Raw genomic sequence first — 22,762 nt, forward strand, 5'->3', positions numbered from 1 at the left:
TAAGTTTCTCGGATAGTCCTTTTATATATGGTATTGTTATTTTCCTCGTATTATTTCTTGTGAATGTTGTAGGATCCCGTTCTAAGTTGTTCTGTTCCATTCGATCTAATCTTGTCAATTCCTTATTTATAAACGATAAAGGATAATCATTTTTTAATAAAACAGATGTTAACAATTGTTTTTCTTCTAAAAATGAATTTTCGTTAGAACAAGTAATTTTGGCTCTATCATATAAGGATTTAATGATTCCCTTTTTAACGTTGATGTTGTGATTTGATTTGTAATTGAGATATCTGTTGGTGTGTGTTGGTTTTCTATACACTTGAGTCTCATATCCAGTATCCTTCTTTGAGACTAAAACATCGAGGAAAGGCAAAGTGTTATTGTATTCCTTTTCCATTGTAAATTTTATTGTCTCTTCTTGATCGTTTATAATCTTCAGGAATGTATCCAACAATTCTGATCTATGAGGCCATATTGAAAACACATCATCTACATATCTCCACCATACTGTGGGATTTAAATTTTGTTTAGAAATGATATTAGTTTCGAAATCCTCCATTATTGGCTAATATATTTATGGAGGATTTCGAAACTAATATCATTTCTAAACAAAATTTAAATCCCACAGTATGGTGGAGATATGTAGATGATGTGTTTTCAATATGGCCTCATAGATCAGAATTGTTGGATACATTCCTGAATATTATAAACGATCAAGAAGAGACAATAAAATTTACAATGGAAAAGGAATACAATAACACTTTGCCTTTCCTCGATGTTTTAGTCTCAAAGAAGGATACTGGATATGAGACTCAAGTGTATAGAAAACCAACACACACCAACAGATATCTCAATTACAAATCAAATCACAACATCAACGTTAAAAAGGGAATCATTAAATCCTTATATGATAGAGCCAAAATTACTTGTTCTAACGAAAATTCATTTTTAGAAGAAAAACAATTGTTAACATCTGTTTTATTAAAAAATGATTATCCTTTATCGTTTATAAATAAGGAATTGACAAGATTAGATCGAATGGAACAGAACAACTTAGAACGGGATCCTACAACATTCACAAGAAATAATACGAGGAAAATAACAATACCATATATAAAAGGACTATCCGAGAAACTTAAAACGATAGGAAATAAATTCAACATTTCAACAACATTCAAAACAACAAACACATTGAGATCTATTCTATCTAAAACTAAACCTAACAATGAACAAGAAAGAACAAAGAATTGCATTTATAGAATACCTTGTGAATGCGAACAATTTTATTTAGGTGAAACATCAAGACCATTAAACGTTAGAATAAGTGAACATCAGTCTTATATTAAAAACAGAGAATTTGATAGATCTCAGATATGTCAACACGCATGGGATAATGAACATAGAGTTCAGTGGAGAGATTCAAGTATAGTCCTGAAAGAATCAGATAGCAAAAAGAGAAAAATCAAAGAAGCGGCTCTAATTATGCTAAATGAAACCAATTGTGTCGCAAATTCCTCGGTAGAATGCAGTAGGATGTGGTTACCCATGCTGAAAGAGGAAGTCAATAGAAAGAAAATACCACGATTAGTAAGTCAATAACATATCGAGTTAGTACAAATTTTATATTTTAGTATTACTTATTGTATATCTATGTAATATTAATATTATTAATAATTTAAACATATTAAAGTCAGAATTTGGTATTAGTTTTTTGAAGGTAGATTTTTGAAGACCAAATACTTACGATGTCGGGATAGTATCACGAGGTTTTTTCCTGGTTTTCCCTCGTGATTTACTATGGAATCTCTAACGCGAGAATTTTACTGTCATCGTTGCATTTGGTTGTCTTTTTAAAGACAGATCACATGCTATGATTTTTTTGCGACGGATATTCTTGAGTTGGGATTGATTTCATGTAATCGAATGAACTATCTTTTAGTAAAGTCGTCCCAGGAACGCAACTCATAAATATTGGCGATATCATTTTAAAGTCTTCTACTTTAAAATGTATAATATACGTCTGAATTGCCAATATAAATGAGTCAGATTAAATAAATTATTAGAAGAATTTTTTTTTTTTACTTAGCAACAACATGTTTATTTTATTTTAATAGTATTTTGTATTTTGACAACGAAACCCGATTTGGGCTTCGAAACGTTAATAAATTCATTTTTTAGTAAAATTGTGGCTTATTTCCCATAAAAAATACGTAATTATAAAAATGCCACAAGGAAATAGCTTCAGAACAACAGCTTATTTTATGATTTTTTGTGGTTGATAATACAGGGTGTAACAAAAATACAGGTCATAAATTTAATCACATATTCTGGGACCAAAAATAGTTCGATTGAACCTAACTTACCTTAGTACAAATATGCACATAAAAAAAGTTATAGCCCTTTGAAGTTACAAAATGAAAATCGATTTTTTCCAATATATCAAAAACTATTAGAGATCTTTTATTGAAAATAGACATGTGGCATTCTTATGGTAGTAGTATCTTAAGAAAAAAATTATAGTGAAATTTGGACAGCCCATAAAAATTTTATGGGGGTTTTGTTCCTTTAAACCCCCCCAAACTTTTGTGTACGTTCCAATTTAACTATTATTGTAGTACTATTAGTTAAACACAATATTTTGAAAACTTTTTTGCCTCTTAGTACTTTTTCGAAAAGTCAGTTTTTATCGAGATATTTTGAATATTTGTCAAATCCACCACATATTTGTATATGGCTAAGTACGATTATGGAGACTTCGTAATAATATGAAAATTTATTTATGAGTTACATTTTTAGGTCTATTTTGAACCATATTAAAAAAGAAGTAATATCTCGATAAAAAATGCCTTCTCGAAAAAATACAAAGAGGCAAAAAAGTTTTAAAATCACTGTGTTTAACTAATGGTACCGCAGTAAAAGTTTAATTGGAACATACACAAACATTTGGGGGGTTTTAAGGAACAAAACCCCCATAAAATTTTTATGTAAACATATTAAAAAAGAAGCCGCAACTCGATAAAAACTGCCTTATCGAAAAAATACTAAGAGGCAAAAAAGTTTTAGAAATATTAAATTTAACTAATGGTACCACAATAATAATTTAATTGGAACGTACACAAAAGTTTGGGGGGGTTTAAGGGAACAAAACCCCCATCAAATTTTTATGGGGTGCACCAATTTCATTATAATTATTTTTTAAAATGTTCCTGCCATAAGAATGCCACATGTCCATTTTCAATAAAAAATCTCTAATAGTTTTCGATATATTCGAAAAAATCGATTTTCATTTTGTAACTTCAAAGGGCTGTAACTTTTTTTATGTGCATATTTGTACTAAGGTAAATTAGGTTCATTCGAACTATTTTTGGTCTCAGAATATGTGATTTAATTTATGACCTGTATTTTCGTTACACCCTGTATAGTTTTGGATGCGAAATATCCATAAGAACTGTAACTAGTGTTGGAAAATTCTCAAGAATGAAAAATCGGAGAATATTCTCGATATGGAGAATTTTCTGAGAATGAACCTTATGACGCATTTATGAATATTGTTAAAGATGAAATAGGGTATTAAAAATCATTAAATTATATACAAAATTATGAGACGAAACAGCTTCTTCTTTAAGTACCGTGCCCAAATTTTTAGGCGTGGGTAGCTTCCATAACAATTTGCCGATATCGTTCTCGATCTTGTGCGGCATGTAACAATTGATCTGCTGATAAGCCAGTCCATTGACGAAGGTTTCGGAGCCATGAATATTTCTTTCGACCAATTCCTCTTTTTCCGTCGATCTTTCCATTGAGTATTAACTGCAGCATCCTGTATCTGCTACCTCTCATTATATGCCCCAGATATTCAAGTTTTCTCTTTTTTATCATCTTCATTAAGTCACCTTCGCCTTGACCTACTCTGTTTAAGACTTCTCTGTTTGAAATGCGTTGAACCCAAGATATTCTGAGCATTCTACAATATGACCACATCCAACGACGAAACAATAGTGTTCTTTATATATAAGAAAATACAAAACAACAGAAAACAACATTTATTTGATAAAAAAAATGAAATTTTCTTAGCTGCAAATACTGGATGTGGTGAACTAATCTGAAAAAGATGAGGCCTCAGATTCAGAATATATTTCTATCATTAGCTCATCCGGGTCATCTACATTCTGCATTTCAATGTACTGATGAGAAGTTGTGGGATTTTGTTTTTCACTAGTCGCCAGCTCAGTCATGGATTGGTCTACATCTAACAATTTTAAATTGTAAGCAATAAAAGTTACCTTATCAGCCCGTTCACCAGTAAGCCGGTTTCTTTTAGAGGAGTGGATAAAACCGTAAGTGCTGAAACTTCCTTCAGTCGATGCGCTGGTTGAAGGCATGCTCTCCGTCATTGGACGAACCTAATAACTGTGTTGGCTGAAAAGCAGTTGATGAATGTTTCTGTTGATTCTTTTCAATTCTCTCGCTCCCACTGGACATTTAACACATTTTACTAAATGTTTTGTCATTCTTGTTGCATTTTTCAAGTATTGACCCACAAAATTTGCAAAAGTACTTGTTTTACTTTGTACACTTTTAATTTTACAGTAATTCCACATATTCCTTTTAAAGCGAGCGCTACACACTCGCGAAGTTACTTCATGAAATTTTACCGAAGTCCGAAGTACCTGTCACTACACACTCATTCTACTTCACGAGGAACACATTCACGCCGGGCGATAAGGACTTCGGTTCCTTTGACTTGGTCTCAAAAACCGCCACAGAATGCAAGTAGGCCGAGACCCAGCAAAGTCGCATGAACAACCTGTCTACACTCTCGTACTCGCTGAACTTCGATCAACTTCGTGAGTGGTATAGTGAGCGTTTAAGGTTTTTTAGTAAATTATGCTTTACTTCGATCCATTCTAAAGATTTGCACGTTAATATAGCACCAAAACAATAAATACTGGCACTGTAAACACCGTAGCTAGCTAGTGGTTCATGGGATTCCCCAGCCTCGGCTACTCAGATTTTCGGGAATTTGATCTAAAATCGCGTGAAAGTGAAAAAGCATTTCATGAGCGGAGCGGCAAGTAGGTGTTTGAGCTTCAAGAATAATAATGTTTGGGATGCAAAAAATATACTAGGTGATTTGGCAAAACCAATATAGAATATTCTCTTCTTACATCACTAACTGTAAGGGAAGGCCAATAAGTATTCTATTACATCAAAGGGAGCCCAGTGCATACACTCAGAATGGTAATTAGACCACGAAAGAACTTTTCAAAGTGCATGTTTCCGATTCTAACAAAACCACCACTAATTCCCATATTAATATAGTCATGTTTCGAGATAGGGTCAATGCAATATATTATATTTTTTAAATGATTTGAATAGGTAATTATGTTTTTGAGTATTCTAACAATCTGATAACTATAATCTTTGAATGGAATGTTGCTGAGGTTAGTCGAAACGGCTACCAACTAAACACCCTCTCCTTCAGCAACTTGTCAGGGACGTTTCTTGGCGAAAGTAACTTTGAAGCGCAATACTGTGGTCCCCAAATTAAACGATAACTATAATCTAACAATCTGAATCCATTTTGATAATTGCTAATTATATTTTCGGAATTTTCTAACAATCTATTGTAGATAATACCAGAAAAAATTTTGTAGACTACATTTAACAATATAGGTAATAATTGGCCTATAATTCTGGCATTCCCTCTTATCCTCCGCCATTTGCTCCTTGGTCCATATTAATGTTATTAGATAATCAATTCTTCCTCAGAGTTCACGTCCTTCATATTTTAATAATTTTGCGGGAATTCCGTCCATTCCTGGCGCTTTGTTTTTTAGTCTCTTTATTATTTGAACCACTTCTTCATAACTCAGATTTTCAATGTGCTGCTCCGCGGTATAATATATATTTTCTCGTTTTGATTATTTTCGTTGTCTGCATTTAGGTTTTCTTCAAAGTATTCATTCCATCTCATAATGTTTTCGTTTCTCTATTAGTAGTTCTCCGTCTGTCTTTGCATATCGTCAACTTTGGTTTAAATGACTGTGTGCTTTCTTTAATTCTTTTATATAATTTATTTCTGCTTTCATGTCTGTTTGGTCCAGGCGCGGATCCAAGGGGGGATTAATGGAGTCGATTGCTCCCTCCTTGAGACCTCGCCTGGTGTCTACTGACAAGAAATATTACGATTGAACATAGATAGTGAATTTTGTGTCATGTTGATAACTGAAACATAAGTATGGCAGAATTATTAAAAGTCTTTGGAACATAATAAATGAAAAAGTCCCACAATAAATCTATTCAATTCATTGCCAGAGACCAGATAAAAATAGTAATTGCCGGTGCTATGTTATGGTAATTTGATCATTTAATAAAACCCCCCGAATAAGAGCTGCTTTTAGAAGGATGTCCAAAGTATTATGTAATGGAGACCTAAAATTGGCATTAAAGATCCGAATACTTCGCTACTACGTGTTCTTGGTCTTACTGTATGGTGTCGAGTCTTGGACTGTGAATAAAATCGAACTAAATCGCCTTGAGGCTCTAGAAATGTGGTGCAAGAGAAGAATTTTAAGAGTTTATTGGATGGAGAAGATTCGAAACTACACAATACTAGAATGTCTCGGCATAATAGCATATATAATATAATAGCACAATACTACTGTGATTATAAAAAGCATCAAGAAGAGATAGCTGGATTATTTCTGACATTTAATGAGAGGTCCCAAATACAGGTTGCTACAAAATATTATTCAAGTGAAAATAGCAGGCAAACGCAGTCCAGGATGAAGAACTTCATCGTTGATTTAGGGGGGCAATAAATAAAATTATTAAGATACCTATGATGCTAACCAACGTTCTGAAAGGACATGGTGCATGAAGAATAAGAAAATAACAGCCCATCCGAAAAAGAATCCTGCGTACGTCAATTACGAGAAAATTTTTATTTCATTGCCCCCACCTTGCAAGATTGCTGGATCCGCCGTTGGTTTGCTCTAAGATTTATTGTACTTGTTTTTTCAAAGCCTCTCTTCTTTATATTCTGGTCGCTTGTATTCTCTTTTCATTGACAGATTTCTAGTGTTTCTTTGAAGTTAGTTAAGCGTAGCTTGCTTTTTTTGCCTTTGCTTTTTGGTTCTTCTGACAGGTTCCTCTGCAGATCCCGTTATTGTTTTTAATTGGCTCCATTCCTCCTCTGCAGTATCTTAATTTCTGGTTCCCTTTAGTTTTATTTGCAGAGCATTTTGATATTCTTGTCTCTTTGTTGGGCTTTTGAATCGTTTAGCATTGCTTATTTTAATTCGACTATTTGTCCCGTTTGCCACTATAGCGATTTTCTGTCGTAATTTTGTCCCCATAAGATAAGTGATCTGTTGGAGTTCGCCCCGCAATACATTCTGACATTAGTTATGTATGTTGCCCATCTTTTTGAGATGATATGGTCAATTTGATTGGCTTCCTTAGTTGGTACTGATAACTACATAATAATTTGTATTATTTGACTGGTTTCAGTATGCAAACTATGTTTCTCAAATATATTTAAATTCTTTCCTAGAAAAGACTCCTATTTAAGATTTTAAAGTAACCCCACAGTCTTTGGTGTCATTCGATAGATTTTTCAAAAATATTGAATACATTTATTTTTCAGTTTTTCGATCTGATGTTCATTTCGCGAAATATTGCGGGGTTCGTCTTTAAAATTTACCCCCACCCCTCTCCGTGGGGGGTCGTGTTTGATATCATTTGATATATTTTTGAAAAATATTGAACACGTATTTTTAGTTTTTGGATCTGACTTTCATTTCACGAAATATTCGCTTATTTTTGTGAAACTTTTTGTGACTCACCCATTTCCTTACGCCCCGTTCAAATCGTCAGATTTTTGAAATATACACTGTTTTGCATGTACTTAACTTACCTTATCTTAATCTGAGAATTTTGAGTTTTTCTAAGGATAGATTTTTTTTTCGGACCCCCCTGTATTAAGGGCCAATATATGGTAGAGTTACATTTACAGGGTACAAAGTTTCTCCCCATACTATAATCTGACGCGCTCGAGTAACTGCAAAAATCCCCGCTTGGGCTCCCCTACCATCATCTTTTGAGTCTTACGGTGCAAATTCTGTCCGATATTGGTGTAAATGCGATAATGGCTTTTGTAATCTTTTGGTTACTATAAACCCCACTCCTCTTTCATCTTATCGTTTCCGGAATAATATAGTAGATAAGAATTTGTTTTTATAGTAGGGAAGGAAAGTATGCTAAATTTCCAGTTACTCGAGCGTTATGGGGACCTATTATGAAAATTAGGTCCTAACACCAAAAAAAGTTAAGTACAGTTTTCCATTTAAGTGGGACTTTCCATTTTTTAATTTAATTTTCCATTTCCAACAATCGTTTTTTCGATTATAGCGCCATCTGTCCATAATTCGAAAAATGTTTCTAATAAGTTTCTTATTAAATTAGGTCCTAACACCAAAAAAAGTTAAGTACAGTTTTCCATTTAAGTGGGGACTTTCCATTTTTAATTTAATTTTCCACTTCCAACAATCGTTTTTTCGATTATAGCGCCATCTGTCCATAATTCGAAAAATGTTTCTAATATATAACAGTTTCTTATTTTGAAGTAAGGAATCCAAATCTGCAATAAAAAATGGGGGCTCCTATTTAAGATTTTAAAGTAACCCACCACGCCAACTCCGTGGGGGTCGTGTTTGGTATCATTCGATAGATTTTTCAAAAATATTAAATACGTTTATTTTGCAGTTTTTCGATCTGATATCCATTTCGCAAAATATCGCGGGTTTCTATTTAAAATTTTAAATTTACCCCCCACCACTTTCCGTGGGGGGTCGTGTTTAGTATCATTCGATGGATTTTTGAAAAATATTGAACACATTTTTTAGTTTTTCGATTTGACGTTTATTTCACGAAATATTCGCTTTTTTCTTGCGAAATTTTGTGACTCGCCCATTTCCTTACCAAACCCTCAGGTTTTTGAAATATACACTGTGCTGCATGTACTTAACTTACCTTATCTTCATCTGACGATTTCGAGTTTTTCTAACGATATATTTTATTTTTCGGGCCCCCCATGTCCACTTTTCTTTGCTGAGTTCGTCGTTGTGAGTTCCGTCCGTTTGTTTCATTACCCATTTAGTCCAGGGACCGAAGCTTTTTACCTCGCAATATTTACAGAATGGATCGATTTGCTTGAAAATTTGAGAATAAGTAGTGGATAGTCCAAGGATCAAAATCTATATGATGCCGAAAGGCGCTTTTACCATGGGAGTGGTTGCCACCCCATCATGGGGGTGGAAATTTTTTATTATATTTTGACCGCAAAAGTTGATAAAAACATTCATTTTAAGCAAAAAATGTTCTAGTGTTAATTGAAGAAAGTGTTAGTTTTATATCGACAAAGTTTTTCGATATTACATATACTCATTTATGATTCATCACTCAATTTTGCCGTAGAAAATTTTTTCTCAAACAAAGTTCTTGGTAATTAAATAACCTACAATTTCATATTTAAACATTTTTTCGTATCTCTGATGGTAATCTTTCTATTCTGAAGAAAATGGCATTTTTTACCAAACTACAAAAATTCGTTATTCGTTTTTAACTCCAGTTTTTTAAAAACTAATCATTCTAAGCCAGTCAAACTTCTGAATCTATTACTAATAGTATGCATAACGCCAATGACTAACAACACCGCTAACTTACATTATTAAGCTTCCAATTGGATTTCTCTTTTTTTTTTCAAAAAAATATATTGATTTTTTAACCATAACTTTTTTATTTTTTATCCTAGAAAGTTTGGTAAAAAAGAATTTTGTAGGTTTCTACAAGATCTATAAGGCTATTAATATTAAATCCTTTTAAAATCCTCAGTCGCAAAGAGAGGTGACTGTAAAAGGGTTGGTATAGGTGGTTTTTACATGCTATTACAAGTTTTAATTGTCAATAGCTCACTCAGTTTTTGCCATAGAAAAAATTTTTGCTAACCCCGTTCTTGGGAATTAAATAAGCATCAATTTTAGATTTACATATTTTTTCGTATCTCTGATGCTAATCTTTCTATTCTGAAGAAAAAGGCATTTTTTACCAAACTACAAAAATTCGTTATTTGCTTTTAACTCCATTTTTTTAAAAACTATAATCATTCTAAGCCGGTCAAACCTCTAGAACCTATTAAAACTACATAAATATAGAAATCCAAATAAGGTCAATGACTATACTTTTAATCAGGGTGGTAATTAGTGAGAAGTTTCAGATCACTTTTTCGATGAAAAAAATAGGGACTGACATTCTTTTCGTAATAAGTCACTTAATTTTTGAGCTAACACTTTTTTATTTCTGTAGATCTTCTTCTTCTTCAGGTGCCATCTCCGCTACGGAGGTTGGCAATCATCATAGCTATTTTAATTTTTGAGGCAGTAGCTCTAAATAGTTGTTTCGAGCTGCATCCAAACCACTCTCTCAGGTTCTTCAACCATGAAATTCGTCTTCTTCCGATGCTTCTTCTGCCATCTATCTTTCCCTGCATTATGAGTCGTAGGATGCCATACTTCTCGCCCCGCATCACATGTCCGAGATACTGTAGCTTCTTTTCTTTAATTGTAAGTTCAACTTCTTTTTCTTTACCTATTCTTCTCAGTACTTCATTGTTTGTAACTCTATCTACCCAGGAAACCCTCATAATTTTTCTATAGGTCCACATTTCAAAGGCGTTAAGTCGTCTCATTGTCTCTACATTTAACGTCCATGATTCCACTCCATAGTATAGAACACTGTAGACGTAACATTTTTCATTTTCATAAAACTACAACGTGCTTTTTCGGTTCTGACTTTGATTTCTGCAGTGTAGTCATTATTTTCTGTTATAAGTGTTCCTAGGTAAGTGTACTTTTTGACTCTTTCGATCTGCTGGCCCTCTACTATCAAGATTTCGTTAGTATTATGGTTGTTTTTACTAATTTTCATAAACTTCGTCTTTCTGATATTGAGAGAGAGTCCGTACTCGCTACTACATCTTACTATTTTACTCATGAGTCTTTGCAGGTCTTGTAAACTATCGGCTATTATTACTGTATCATCTGCATATCTGATGTTGTTAACTAAGACTCCATTTACTCTTATGCCGACTGTTTCATCTTCCAGAGTTTCTCGCATTACCTCTTCAGAATAAGCGTTAAATAATAGAGGTGATAGTATGCAGCCTTGCCTGACTCCTCTCTTTATTTCCATTTCTTCAGATGTTTCTTTTTCAATTCTTACTATTGCTCGCTGATTGTAATAGAGGTGTGTTATTAGTCTTAAATCTCTTTCATCTAGATTTTTATTTTTTAGGATTTCCATGAGTCGATCATGTTTTACTTTATCAAACGCCTTATTGTAGTCTATAAAACAGACGTAAAGAGGATGGTTAACATCCAAACATCTCTGTGTCAGCACGTTGAAGGAGAATAATGCCTCTCTGGTACCCATGCCATTGCGGAACCCATATTGAGTGTCACTAATATCCAGCTCCAGTTTAGAGTGTATTCTGGCGTGGATAATTTTCAATAGAATTTTCAAGGTATGTGACATTAAGCTTATGGTTCGGTAGTCACTGCATGCTTTTGCATTCACCTTCTTTGGCAAACACACAAAGGCTGATGTCAACATTTCTCTAGGGATGATTCCTGTAGTATAGATAGCGTTGAACAGTTCTACTATTATGTCCAGGTTTTTCTCGTTGACCAACTTTATCAACTCGCTAGGCAATTCATCTGGACCAGCAGATTTATTGGTTTTCATAGAGTTTATTGCCTGACTAACCTCTGCTTTGGTTATCTCTGGGCCTACATCTCCCGTTTGGCTATCTACGGATGTACTAGCTTCTCTCTGGTCATGAAATAGTTCCTCGATATACTCTTTCCATCGTCGTAGTTTTTGTTTTGTCTCCATTATAATATTTCCATTTTTGTCGAGCAATATATTTGAGTTTCTTCTATTTCCTACTCCGGCTAGTTCTTTGACTTTTTTATGTAGGTTGAAGTTGTCATTTCTGTAGATAGATATTTTTAAATACTTTAAATTAGTTTGAACAAGTTATCCTCGAAAAATGCACAGTTTTCCCGTCTTTTCAGTTTGAAACTACAATATTTAGTATTTGACGAAGAAGAGCTAACATATAATAAAGTATAGCTCGATTACTATTGGTCTTAAAGAAAATAAAAAACTGTTTTGTTTATTTTTTCAAAAGGTACATTTTTGTTAAGCAAAGTTGTTTTGATAAAACGAAAACTTTTTGAGTTATTAGCAAAAAACTGATTAAAAACATTGATTTTTTCGATATAAAACTAACACTTTCGATAGCGAATAAATCGAAAACTATTAATTTTATCAAAAAAATGTATAGAACGTTTTTTGCTTAGAATGAATGTTTTTACAAACTCCTTGCGGTCAAAATAAAATAAAAAATTTCCACCCCCGATATTGGGTGGCAACCACCCCCATGATGTGGGGGTTGCCAACAGCCAAAATAATATAGGTAAGTTACAATATGCGAATTATAAAAAAATAATATTCTACTCTTTGCGTGAAACCAAATATACGAATTGACAATGTCACAAATAAGATCATGCTGCCCAATGTGAACTGTAAGATACATTTTTTAAAAGTATATTGCAAATGAACCATACAGTATTAGTGCCTAAAACTTGCGAATAATCAAACTTACATAACAAAATCATAAGCGACTTAAATTAGTTTTCATAAAGAACATAGAATAGTAACAGTAAACTGAACTTACCTCTTGTGTTGATGACTTAAAAATGGCGCGTACTTACAGAACAAGAAAATAACTCAACAAAACCTAATACTTTTACACCTTTTAAATCAAACAGAGCTTGACAACTGTATAGAGAAAGGACATCTGAATGTGACAGACAAGGTTTGAACTATTGAAAAAGCCCGCAATATATAAAGCATTAATTATAAAGTCATTTATCTTCTGAGATACATTGGGTTAATCAGTCTCTCAGAGTGTTCCTGCAATTTTTCTGTATTTTCATTTCTGCATTTTCCATAATTTATTGTGTTTTGGTTGCTGGGTCTTGTATCTGGTGGGTACGTTATTATTGGTCTTATAGTTGCACTGGATGGTCCTTGGCTTAGATTATTTTTTTCATCTTGCAATGAATGTTACGCCGTTATGTTTTTAGCATCCTTCTAATCTATTTGCTCGGTATACTTAATCTTTTACTTCTTTTTCAACGTCTTCGTAGCTGGACAGTGTAATCTCTAGGTAGGTATTTTCTTTTATACTAACTCCAATCAATTTCAAGTTTGCATTGAAAATATGATTTTGATCTCTGTCTCTAATTTGAAAATATGATTGTGATCTCTCGCTAATTTTGTAATATTAACACATTCCCTGCCAGCCATATTTTCATAATATGCCTCAATAATTATCAATACGTAGTTTTTTGTATATAGTGCCTTGCAACTTGGTTATTTCGTCAAAATTAATGTATATTTAAGAAACCATACCTCATATACATATTCTAGGCCACGTTGTTCTCTTGGTGTGCATTTAAAAATCTCATTTTTTTCCTGGGAACTGTCTGTTGTGAAGCGGTTGTACTGCAGCCACTTGGCTTATTGTACATCTTCCATTCGTTTATGAAACCCATTCCAGAAATCTGGAACCCTGTACCAGCTTGTACAGGTCTAGTGGGTGGGTGCCATATATATTTGGAGTCACTTCGATGTCTCCGAAAAGTGTTTGCCGCCTCCGATCCAATGCCTCACAGTCATGCAAAATATGGTTGACTGTTTCAGATTCTCTGTTACAGAATCTGCAGCTCAAGTCTCCATGAAACAGCCCCATTGTATGCAGATGACCATTAACTGGCGCATTTCCAGTGAGGAACCTGTTATGACTCTGAGCTGATTCCTGCTTGTTTTCAGCAGTAACTCAACCCTACTAGCACATGTCCGTCCGATATACATCTTGCCATGTGTTTATCCGGGTACTCTACCAGTGTGAGTTGTGTTGGCTTCGGATCCAGGCTTTTTTTCGTTCGCGGACGGTGCTTTTTGGCACTCCCACGGTCGGCTCTGGACCCAGGTATTTTGTAGCTAATGCTCTCTTGGCAACTGCATCAGCTCTTTCATTGACGTATATGTCCCGATGACCTGGAACCCATACCAGTATAACGCTGTTATGTTGTGCCAGTCTGTCAAGTTCTTGTCGACATTCCCACACCAGCCTAGTGTTCACCTTAGTGCTTATAAGAGCCCCAATGGCTGCTTGGCTATCTGTGCATATGTTAACCCGCTGCAGTTCAAATGCACCCAGGTTGTTTTCTCTTGCACACTGCAAGATTGCAAAAATATCTGCCTGAAATACGGAGGTATATTCTCCCAGTTGAATAGAAATGTTGAAATTTCCACCACTATAGAATATTCCTGCGCCTGAACCGTCTTCAGTTTTAGACCCGTCCGTATACCAGGTGTAACCCTGCAGTCTGAGTCGAGAGTTTACTTTGTCCCAGTGATCTCGCTAATTTTGTAATATTAACACATTCCCTGCCAGCCATATTTTCATATATGTGCCTCAACGGGCCACCATATACATAGTTTTTTTGTATATAGAGCCTTGCAACTTTTTATTTTCCTCGTGGATTTTTAAAATATAAAAATGTTTTAATAATACGTATTATCTTACTCCCGAGGAAGACAAATCCAAAGACACAAAAATTATAATAAATATATTTACTAAACACTAATATATTCTTTCCACACCTTTTTTGGACTGATACATACATAACTTGCAAGATTTAGCAACGAAGTCCATACTAGTCCATTCTTTCACGGTTTTTGCTCTAAATTTTAAAGAACCGCTTGGATTGACATGGAATTTGGCATACGCATAGCTTACATGTCAAAGAAGTGATATTGTGCCGATTGTCATGAAAGTGATATTGTGCCGATGTGTGCTTTTGCCCTGGGGTGACTTTCACCCCCTGTTGGGGGTGAAAAAATATATGTCCAAAATAAGTCCGGAAGTGGGTAAACTGACTAATTTTAAGTAACTTTTGTTCTATACAGCTTTTTCGCCAAGTCAACACTTTTCGAGTTATTTGCGAGTGAATATGTTCATTTTTCAACAAAATAACCACATTTTTAGACGGTTTTTAGCAAATAACTCAAAAAGTAAGTATTTTGTCGAAAAAAACGTTCTTAGCAAAAATATAGCTAATAAAAAAGAAAAAAAAATGATGTACACGTTAGGTCTCTGGATCTCGTAGAACCAGAGTTATAGCCAATGAAAAATAGATTCATATTCAGCAAATTTCAAATAGAATATTTCGACGTGAAATATCCAAAAAATTAAGCACTTTTTGGAGAAAACCCATTTTAACTTTTTTAAAGTGTTTAAAAAAGCTTTATTTCTGTTTTTACAAAAAGTTTCTAGCATTAAATTTAAGCAAGTTACGCTGAAAATAAAGTTGGTTTTTGCAAAAAAAATCAGTAAGACCAACCCCTAATTAGCAACTTAAATTAAATTAATCGTTACCGCTCCACAAATTATTTTACTTATGTTGTATTTATATGATCTGTAAGTTTCATCGATTCAAAGTGCTTATTTTTGAAAAATATGCTTTTTTTCAAAATAACTTAAAATTGTTAAAGATACCAAAAATCTCGAAAAACAAAAAAGTCAGATTTGCTTTTCTGAATATCATGTATTTTTTTGTTTTTCTGTTAGACAAAAATTGATTAAGATTTGGTGTTTCTAAATTTGCATACATTCGTGATCAGTGACTCGTTCAACCCCTTTTAACTACAGCCCTTTCAATAATAAGGACTTTGAACCGATGAAACTTACAGATCATATAAACAATATATACACGAGTCAAGAAACTTGTGAAGTCGTAACGATTAAGTTAATTTAAGATACTAATTAGGGGGTGATTTTCTCGATTTTTTTACCAAAACCAAAAGGGACTAACTTTATTTTGAGCGTAACTTGTTTAATTTTGATGCTAGAATTTTTTTTTATAAAACAAAAATGAAGCTTTTTTTAAACACTTTAAATAAGTTGTAATGAGTTTTCCCCGAAATGTGCTTCATTTTTGGTTATTTCACGTTAAAGTATTCCATTTGGAATTTGACGAATATGAACCTATTTTTCCTTAGCTATAACTCTGCTTCTAATAGGTGTAGAGACGTCATGTATACACCATTTTTTTAAATTTTTGATAGGCTATATTTTTGCTAAGAATGTTTTTTCGACAAAACACTTACTATTTGAGTTATTTGCGAAAAACCGTCTAAAAGCGTGGTTATTTTGTTGAAAAAATGAACATATTCACTGCCAAATAACTCGAAAAGTATTGACTTAGTGAAAAAACTCTATAGAACAAAAGTTACTTAAAATTAGCCAGTTTATCCATTTCCTGACTTTCTTTGGACGAATATTTTTTCACCACCAAAAGGGGGTGAAAACCACCCCCAGGGCAAAAGCACATATCGGCACATCACTTTTTTTCTTTGACTTGTTAGCTATGTGTATGCCAAATTTCATGTCAATCCAAGCGGTTCTTTAAAATTTAGAGGTTTTGCAATATTTTACGATATTTTTGCAATATGCACGATCGCATCTAAAGAAGTATAACTTCAAAAAAGTGTTGGTCCCATGGGACCAACGTGGCAGGGAACATGTTAACTATAAACTTTTTTTGTAGCTGTATGTATACATTGGACTGCGAGCCCAAGTAACTGAAGGAGATGAGTTATCGGTCTTCGCCAATGAAAATTGGGGTTGGGGTTAACTTCAATAACCACCCAAAATATTTTCAACAATTTATTTACATGTTAATCGTTAATCGCCTATTGAAAAAATGGCACATTTAAAACAGTAAAAAAGTCATAATATATCACAATAAATTACACTGTTACAATTTACAAAATAAATTAAAAATTCACTTTACAAAAATGTTGAATAATATACAAATTGTACTAAGATGTAGATAAAAAATACCTAATACTTAGTCTAGCTTTGAATTTTTGGTTTTGATGCTTATCTAAATAAATTTGAAACATTTTTGCTTGTCATGAGGTATCCTAGTTTTAAACAGGATAGAATCGGCTCTGTATTGTGTATTTAGTAATGGCGTATAACCGAATACCTGAAACATAAATCAAATTTTAAACGGAACTGATAAAAAAGAGCGTATTAAATTTCGAAACATTTTCTATTGTTACATTAAAAAATAAAAATACTTTATTCGTTAAGGGCTCAGCGATAACGGTTACTCAAATAACAACAAAGTGTCAGGTTAAATGAGCATAAAACATACATCAGAAACAGAGAGTTCAACAAATCACATATATGCAAACCTATGCCTAGGACAATGAGAAAATGTGCAGAGTCAATGGATAGATGAACAACTATTCATAAAAAAATCAGACACGAAAAATACAAAAATGAAACAAGCAGTTCTCATCTTATAGTCCAGAGAAATAAGATTATTCTCGTGACACATCCCCCTCCAGGCCGAAACCAAATTTTTTGAGTAGTATGGACATCTATATTAATAACCTATATGTTTCATGCAGCCGATTTTGAAGATAATATACATATGAAGATCAAAAAACGGTAAATTTTCACTTTTTTCGACTATTACTAAAAAGTGAAGCATTTTAAATAAATTTGAGAATAATTAACTCATAAATCATATAAAAAACTTCAATACGGCGTTCGCTGAATATGTCTATCCTTATTTGTTGCTTAGAAAATTGCAAAACAAGTCACAAATTTTGAGATTTTATAAATGTTCATAACTTCTGTAAAAATTAAGTTAGAACCTTCTTATTACACGGAATTCTGAGACTTCTCGTGCTTAAATTATATTCTAAATTTTAAAGCAATTGGTCAAATAGTTTAAAAGTTATTTAATTTGTTTATCTCAAATTCATTTTTGAAGTGAAAACTTCTTTAGGGACGTTGTGCGATTTTTGGATAGGGGAAAAAGCATTGAATTGGCGACCGTTATCGCTTATGCTATATATTATGTGTATGTATATATAAATTGTGTAGAGGCATTTAAATTTAAAATAAATGTAAAACCTATTTTAGGATGGGGAAAAAGGATTGATTTCGCGACTGTCTTCGCGTCGGAGAAATAAATTTTGTACATATATAGGTATATTATGTGTATGTATATATATAAATTGTATAGAAGTATTTAAATTTAAAATAAATGTAAAACCTATTTTAGGATGGGGAAAAATGATTTATTTCGCAACCGTCATCTCTTCGGCGAAATAAATTTTGTAAGTATCTATATTAATGAGTATGTATTATGTATACATAAATTGTATAAAAGTATTTAAATTTAAAATAAATGTAAAATCTATCTTGGGATGCGGAAAAAATATTGATTTCACGACCGTCATCGCTTCGACGAAATAAATTTTGTACGTGTATTATTATAATGTATGTATAATAATACTAATATTATTGAAGTCAAAACTTCTTTAGGGACGTTGTGCACTTTTTATATGGGGAAAAAGTATTGAATTAGCGACCGTCATCGCCTTGGAGAAATAAATTTTTGAAGTGAAAACTTTTTTAGGGACATTGTGCACTATTTAGATGGGAAAAAAGTGTTGAATTAGCGACCGCCACTGCTTCTGCGAAATAAATTTTTGAAGTGAAAACTTCTTTAGCGACGTTGTGCACTTTTTAGATAGGCAAAAATATTGAATTAGCGACCGTCATTGCTTCGACGAAATAATATTGTGAAGTGAAAACTTTTTTAGGGACGTTTTGGTCTTTTTAGATGGGGAAAAAGTATTGAATTAGTGACCGTCATTGCTTCGACGAAATACATTTTTGAAGTGAACACTTCTTTAATGACGTTGTGCACTTTTTAGATGGGGAAAAAGTATTGAATTAGCGACCGTCCTCACTTCAGCGAAATAAATTTTTGAAGTGAAAAGTTCTTTAGGGACGTTGTGCAGTTTTAAGAGGGGGAAAAAGTGTTGAATTAGCGACCGTCATCGCTTCGGCGAAATAAATTTTTGAAGTGAAATCTATTTTATGCACGTTGTGCCCTTTTTAGATGGAGAAAAACATTGAATTATCGACCGTCATCGCTTCGGCGAAATAAATTTTTCAAATGAAAACTTCTTAGGGACGTTGTACACTTTTTAGATAGGAAAAAATATTGAGTTTGCGACCGTCATCACTTTGCCGAAATAAATTTCGTATGTACATAATATATATTATGTGTATGTATACATAAATAGCATAGAACGTACGCTAACGCTGATATAATATAGGTATAGCACTTTTTTTGGATGTGGAAAAGCATTGAGCTTGTAATTTATATACTATAAGAAGTTTTCACTTCTGTCGAAACTCCCATGAGTGCTTTAAATTTTTTTTTGCAACACTATAAGTCAGAAAATTATGAGGTTACAGTAATACTTCGGACAGTCTATGAAAGAAGAACATTTATACTATTAACTTATATAAAAAAAAATGACAAAAAGTAATTTTAAACAGTGATTATTTTACAAAAACATGTCGATTTTTTGCTTACTTATACACAATTAGAATAACTTCTTAACCGTTATCCGTAGAAAAATTATTTTTTCATATTTAGAAATACTGAATTTTTATACAATTGTCCTAGGACAATTAGGGACGAAGTTAGCCCCCCCCCCCGTATTTTTAATTCACATGTTCTTGCAAAATAATTTTGCAATATTTAGAATTTTTTTTGTATTTTTTTTTAATTAAATTAATAGTGTAAATCTTCTTCTTTCATAAACTATCCAAAGTATTACTGTAACTTCATCATTTTCTGACTTATAGCGTTGAAAAAAAAATTAATTTAAGATAAACAAATTAAATAACTTTTAAACTATTTGACCAATTGCTTTGAAATTTAGGGTATAATTTAAGCACCAGAAGTCTCAGCATTCCGTGTAATAAGAAGGTTCCATTACATACTTTATGAATATTTATAAAAACTCAAAATTTATTATTTATTTTCCAATTTTCTAAGCAACCAATAAGGATAGACATATTCAGCGAACGCCACATTGAAGTTTATAATACGATTTATGAGTCATGCCCCGCTCACTCTAATAAAAAACATGTAATCGTATTTATTTTACTTCCATTTAGTCAGAGGCGCTGATGTCGGCCTTGTGATTGGTGGAACATGACTTTTGACAAATCCTACGCTATCTGTGAATCTGTAATCTGTGTTCGTGTTCGTTCGTTCCTTGTCGTTCACTTATTTTATATGGTCGGTTATGTGATGTGTTTGTGTCACCATAAAAAGCTGATATTCAGTCGTGTTTTTTGATATTTTTTTTATTTCATAATCGAGTACCTTTTTAAAGGTAAGTTTTTCTGATTGTAGGTACTGTTTATCCAACAGTTTTAAAATACACATTTTATTTCACGTTTTGTTGTTAGGTCTAATGGCTCCGTTCAGCTGTTGTGTGCAGACGGTGGAAAAATTCGACAAGTAAACATTTATTTAATCCAAATTACTCATATTTCTATGTAAAATGTCACATTATTGTTTAAATAAATAAGTAAGAAACAAACGTTGTTTGTGTTTTACCTTTATTGTCCACTTGAATAAATAAAATATTAAATATTGGAAGTACCGTATGGAGGCTATGATGTACCTAGCATGGAGGCTAGATTATGCCACTCTTCCTATCCAATCAACAGCAAGAATGTTTAAAATTTCACACCTATCATGTAGAAGCTACAGACCACTTATGTGGAGGCCAGAGGTGCTGAAATACGTGACATATTTTTTGAAGGGTAAGATCGCATTCTAAATCACACAACACTTTTTTCTATGTTATGAGTTTCTTACTCTCAAATTTGCTTAAAATGCTTAACTCTTTGGTAATAGACGAAAAAAACAAAAATTTTCTATTTTAGGTAGAAAGAAAGAAATATTTATCTTATTTAAGAAAGTTACATCTAGATATAATTATTAACTAAACAAAAAATGGTATTTAATTATTGTGCGAAAAAAAGTAATAAATAATAAAAAAATGTTTTTGGATAGGGTAAAATTTCTTAAGCATTTTAAAAACTCTAGATATTGTTTGTAAAAAATCACTAAGCGCTCAAACATTTAAAATACAATCTAACAAAAACTTACTAACTGTAAAGGATTAAAATGGGATAAGTACCAAATGAAAGTTGTTGTTAAATTTACAAAATTTTAGTCGCTTGGTCGCCAAAAATTGTTAAAAATGTTAATTATTTTAAATTACCAAGTGACAAAAATTCATTGTAGCCACAGGAGGATACAACCAATCGACGCAGAAAAATTTTCTGATTTCAGTGATATAACTCAATATCGCCCAAATTGGACTTTGGTAACTTTTGCCTTTCAACCGTCGATATGGTAAAATGACAATTGCAATTTCTAGGTTAGTATTTTTCAGCGACGTCAATATAAATATTTTATGTCATTGGTATATTCGGACATTGTATAGTGTGAAATTTGATTTTATATTATTTATTTTTACATTATAGTTATTAAGGTACCAAGGGTATTATAAGGATAATAACGCTTACGGTCAATGGTGTATATACCGAGGGCCTTTGGCCCGAGCGTTATACGTTGACCGAAAGCGTTATTATCTACACTAAGCACCACCTTAAAAATGGGACATTTTTGTTGTCTTGTATTTCCTAAACCTGTTGTCCGATTTTAGTGATTTTTTAATATGTTATAGCTTTATAACATATCTTGTTCTTTAAGAATATCGATGTAATAATATTTGTTGCTAAACAGATAAGTGTCATTGTATATCGGGTGTAACAATGATAGTGTGTTTTTTCCTCAAAGTTTGGAAAACCCTGTGGAATATTCTGGCGTATATAAAATATTGAAATTAAAACTCAACTGTAGCCTTACATACACCCGGTATACAATTACACTTATCTGTTTAGCAACAATATTATTACATCGATATTCTTGAAGAATAAAGCTATAACATATCAAAAAAATCACTAAAATCGGACAAGTTTAGGAAATACAAGACATCAAAAATGTACCATTTTTAAGGTGGTGCGTTAATTTTGGTGCTTAGTGTATAATACCCGTGGTGCCTTCAACGTTTAATGTCCGACTAAATTATTCTTTATATGCAAAAAATTTGAATGAATTTTGAATTAATTAGTTTTCAAATAAGTACATTTACCAGCAATAGTCGTAGTTTAGTTATTTAAATTTAATGCCCTAGGGCATTATATCATACTTAACTGACTTCGAAATCATGTCATTATTTGTTAAATAATATACCAGTCGGACATTAAAATATTTTTTCTACAACCGTGTTAAAAATGCAATTTTTAGCACTCTATACGAGCGTTAAAAATGCTACTTTAAGGCACTAGTGCTTTAAAATTTTTAAAGCACTGCAGTTCGTATTGACCGTATAGGCAATTTTGATGTAATGTCAAAAAAATATAAAAATGGAATGTCAGTCAAGTTCAAGTAAAAGTTTTTGTAGATACTGTCCTGTAATTACGTTTGTAGAAAAAATATTATATGATATGCGTGTTAAAAAGTACATTTTTAAGGCACTCATGTGAATTGCAGAACTCGCTATAGCGAGTTCTGCAAACTTTCACATGCGTGTGCCTTAAACGTGTACTTTGAACACTTATATCATAAATAACTATTAAATATCGATTAATCGG

General features: G+C 32.7%; 2 protein-coding genes across 2 annotated transcripts in view; both read right to left on the reverse strand.

Annotated features, from left to right (window-relative positions):
- The window catches only part of LOC126887942 (uncharacterized), a 500,758-nt gene that overhangs the window by 79,208 nt on the left and 398,788 nt on the right, over nucleotides 1-22,762 (reverse strand). The window lies entirely within an intron of this gene.
- LOC114340457 (exostosin-3) overlaps nucleotides 16,855-22,762 on the reverse strand; it is a 41,123-nt gene continuing 35,215 nt past the window's right edge. The window contains exon 9 of the mRNA XM_028291205.1: nucleotides 16,855-17,192. Coding sequence (XP_028147006.1) covers nucleotides 17,088-17,192 — 105 coding nt within the window. The 3' untranslated portion in view covers nucleotides 16,855-17,087. The remainder of the gene's footprint in view (nucleotides 17,193-22,762) is intronic.

This window comes from Diabrotica virgifera, chromosome 7 (assembly GCF_917563875.1).
Source record: "Diabrotica virgifera virgifera chromosome 7, PGI_DIABVI_V3a".
NCBI lineage: Eukaryota > Metazoa > Arthropoda > Insecta > Coleoptera > Chrysomelidae > Diabrotica > Diabrotica virgifera.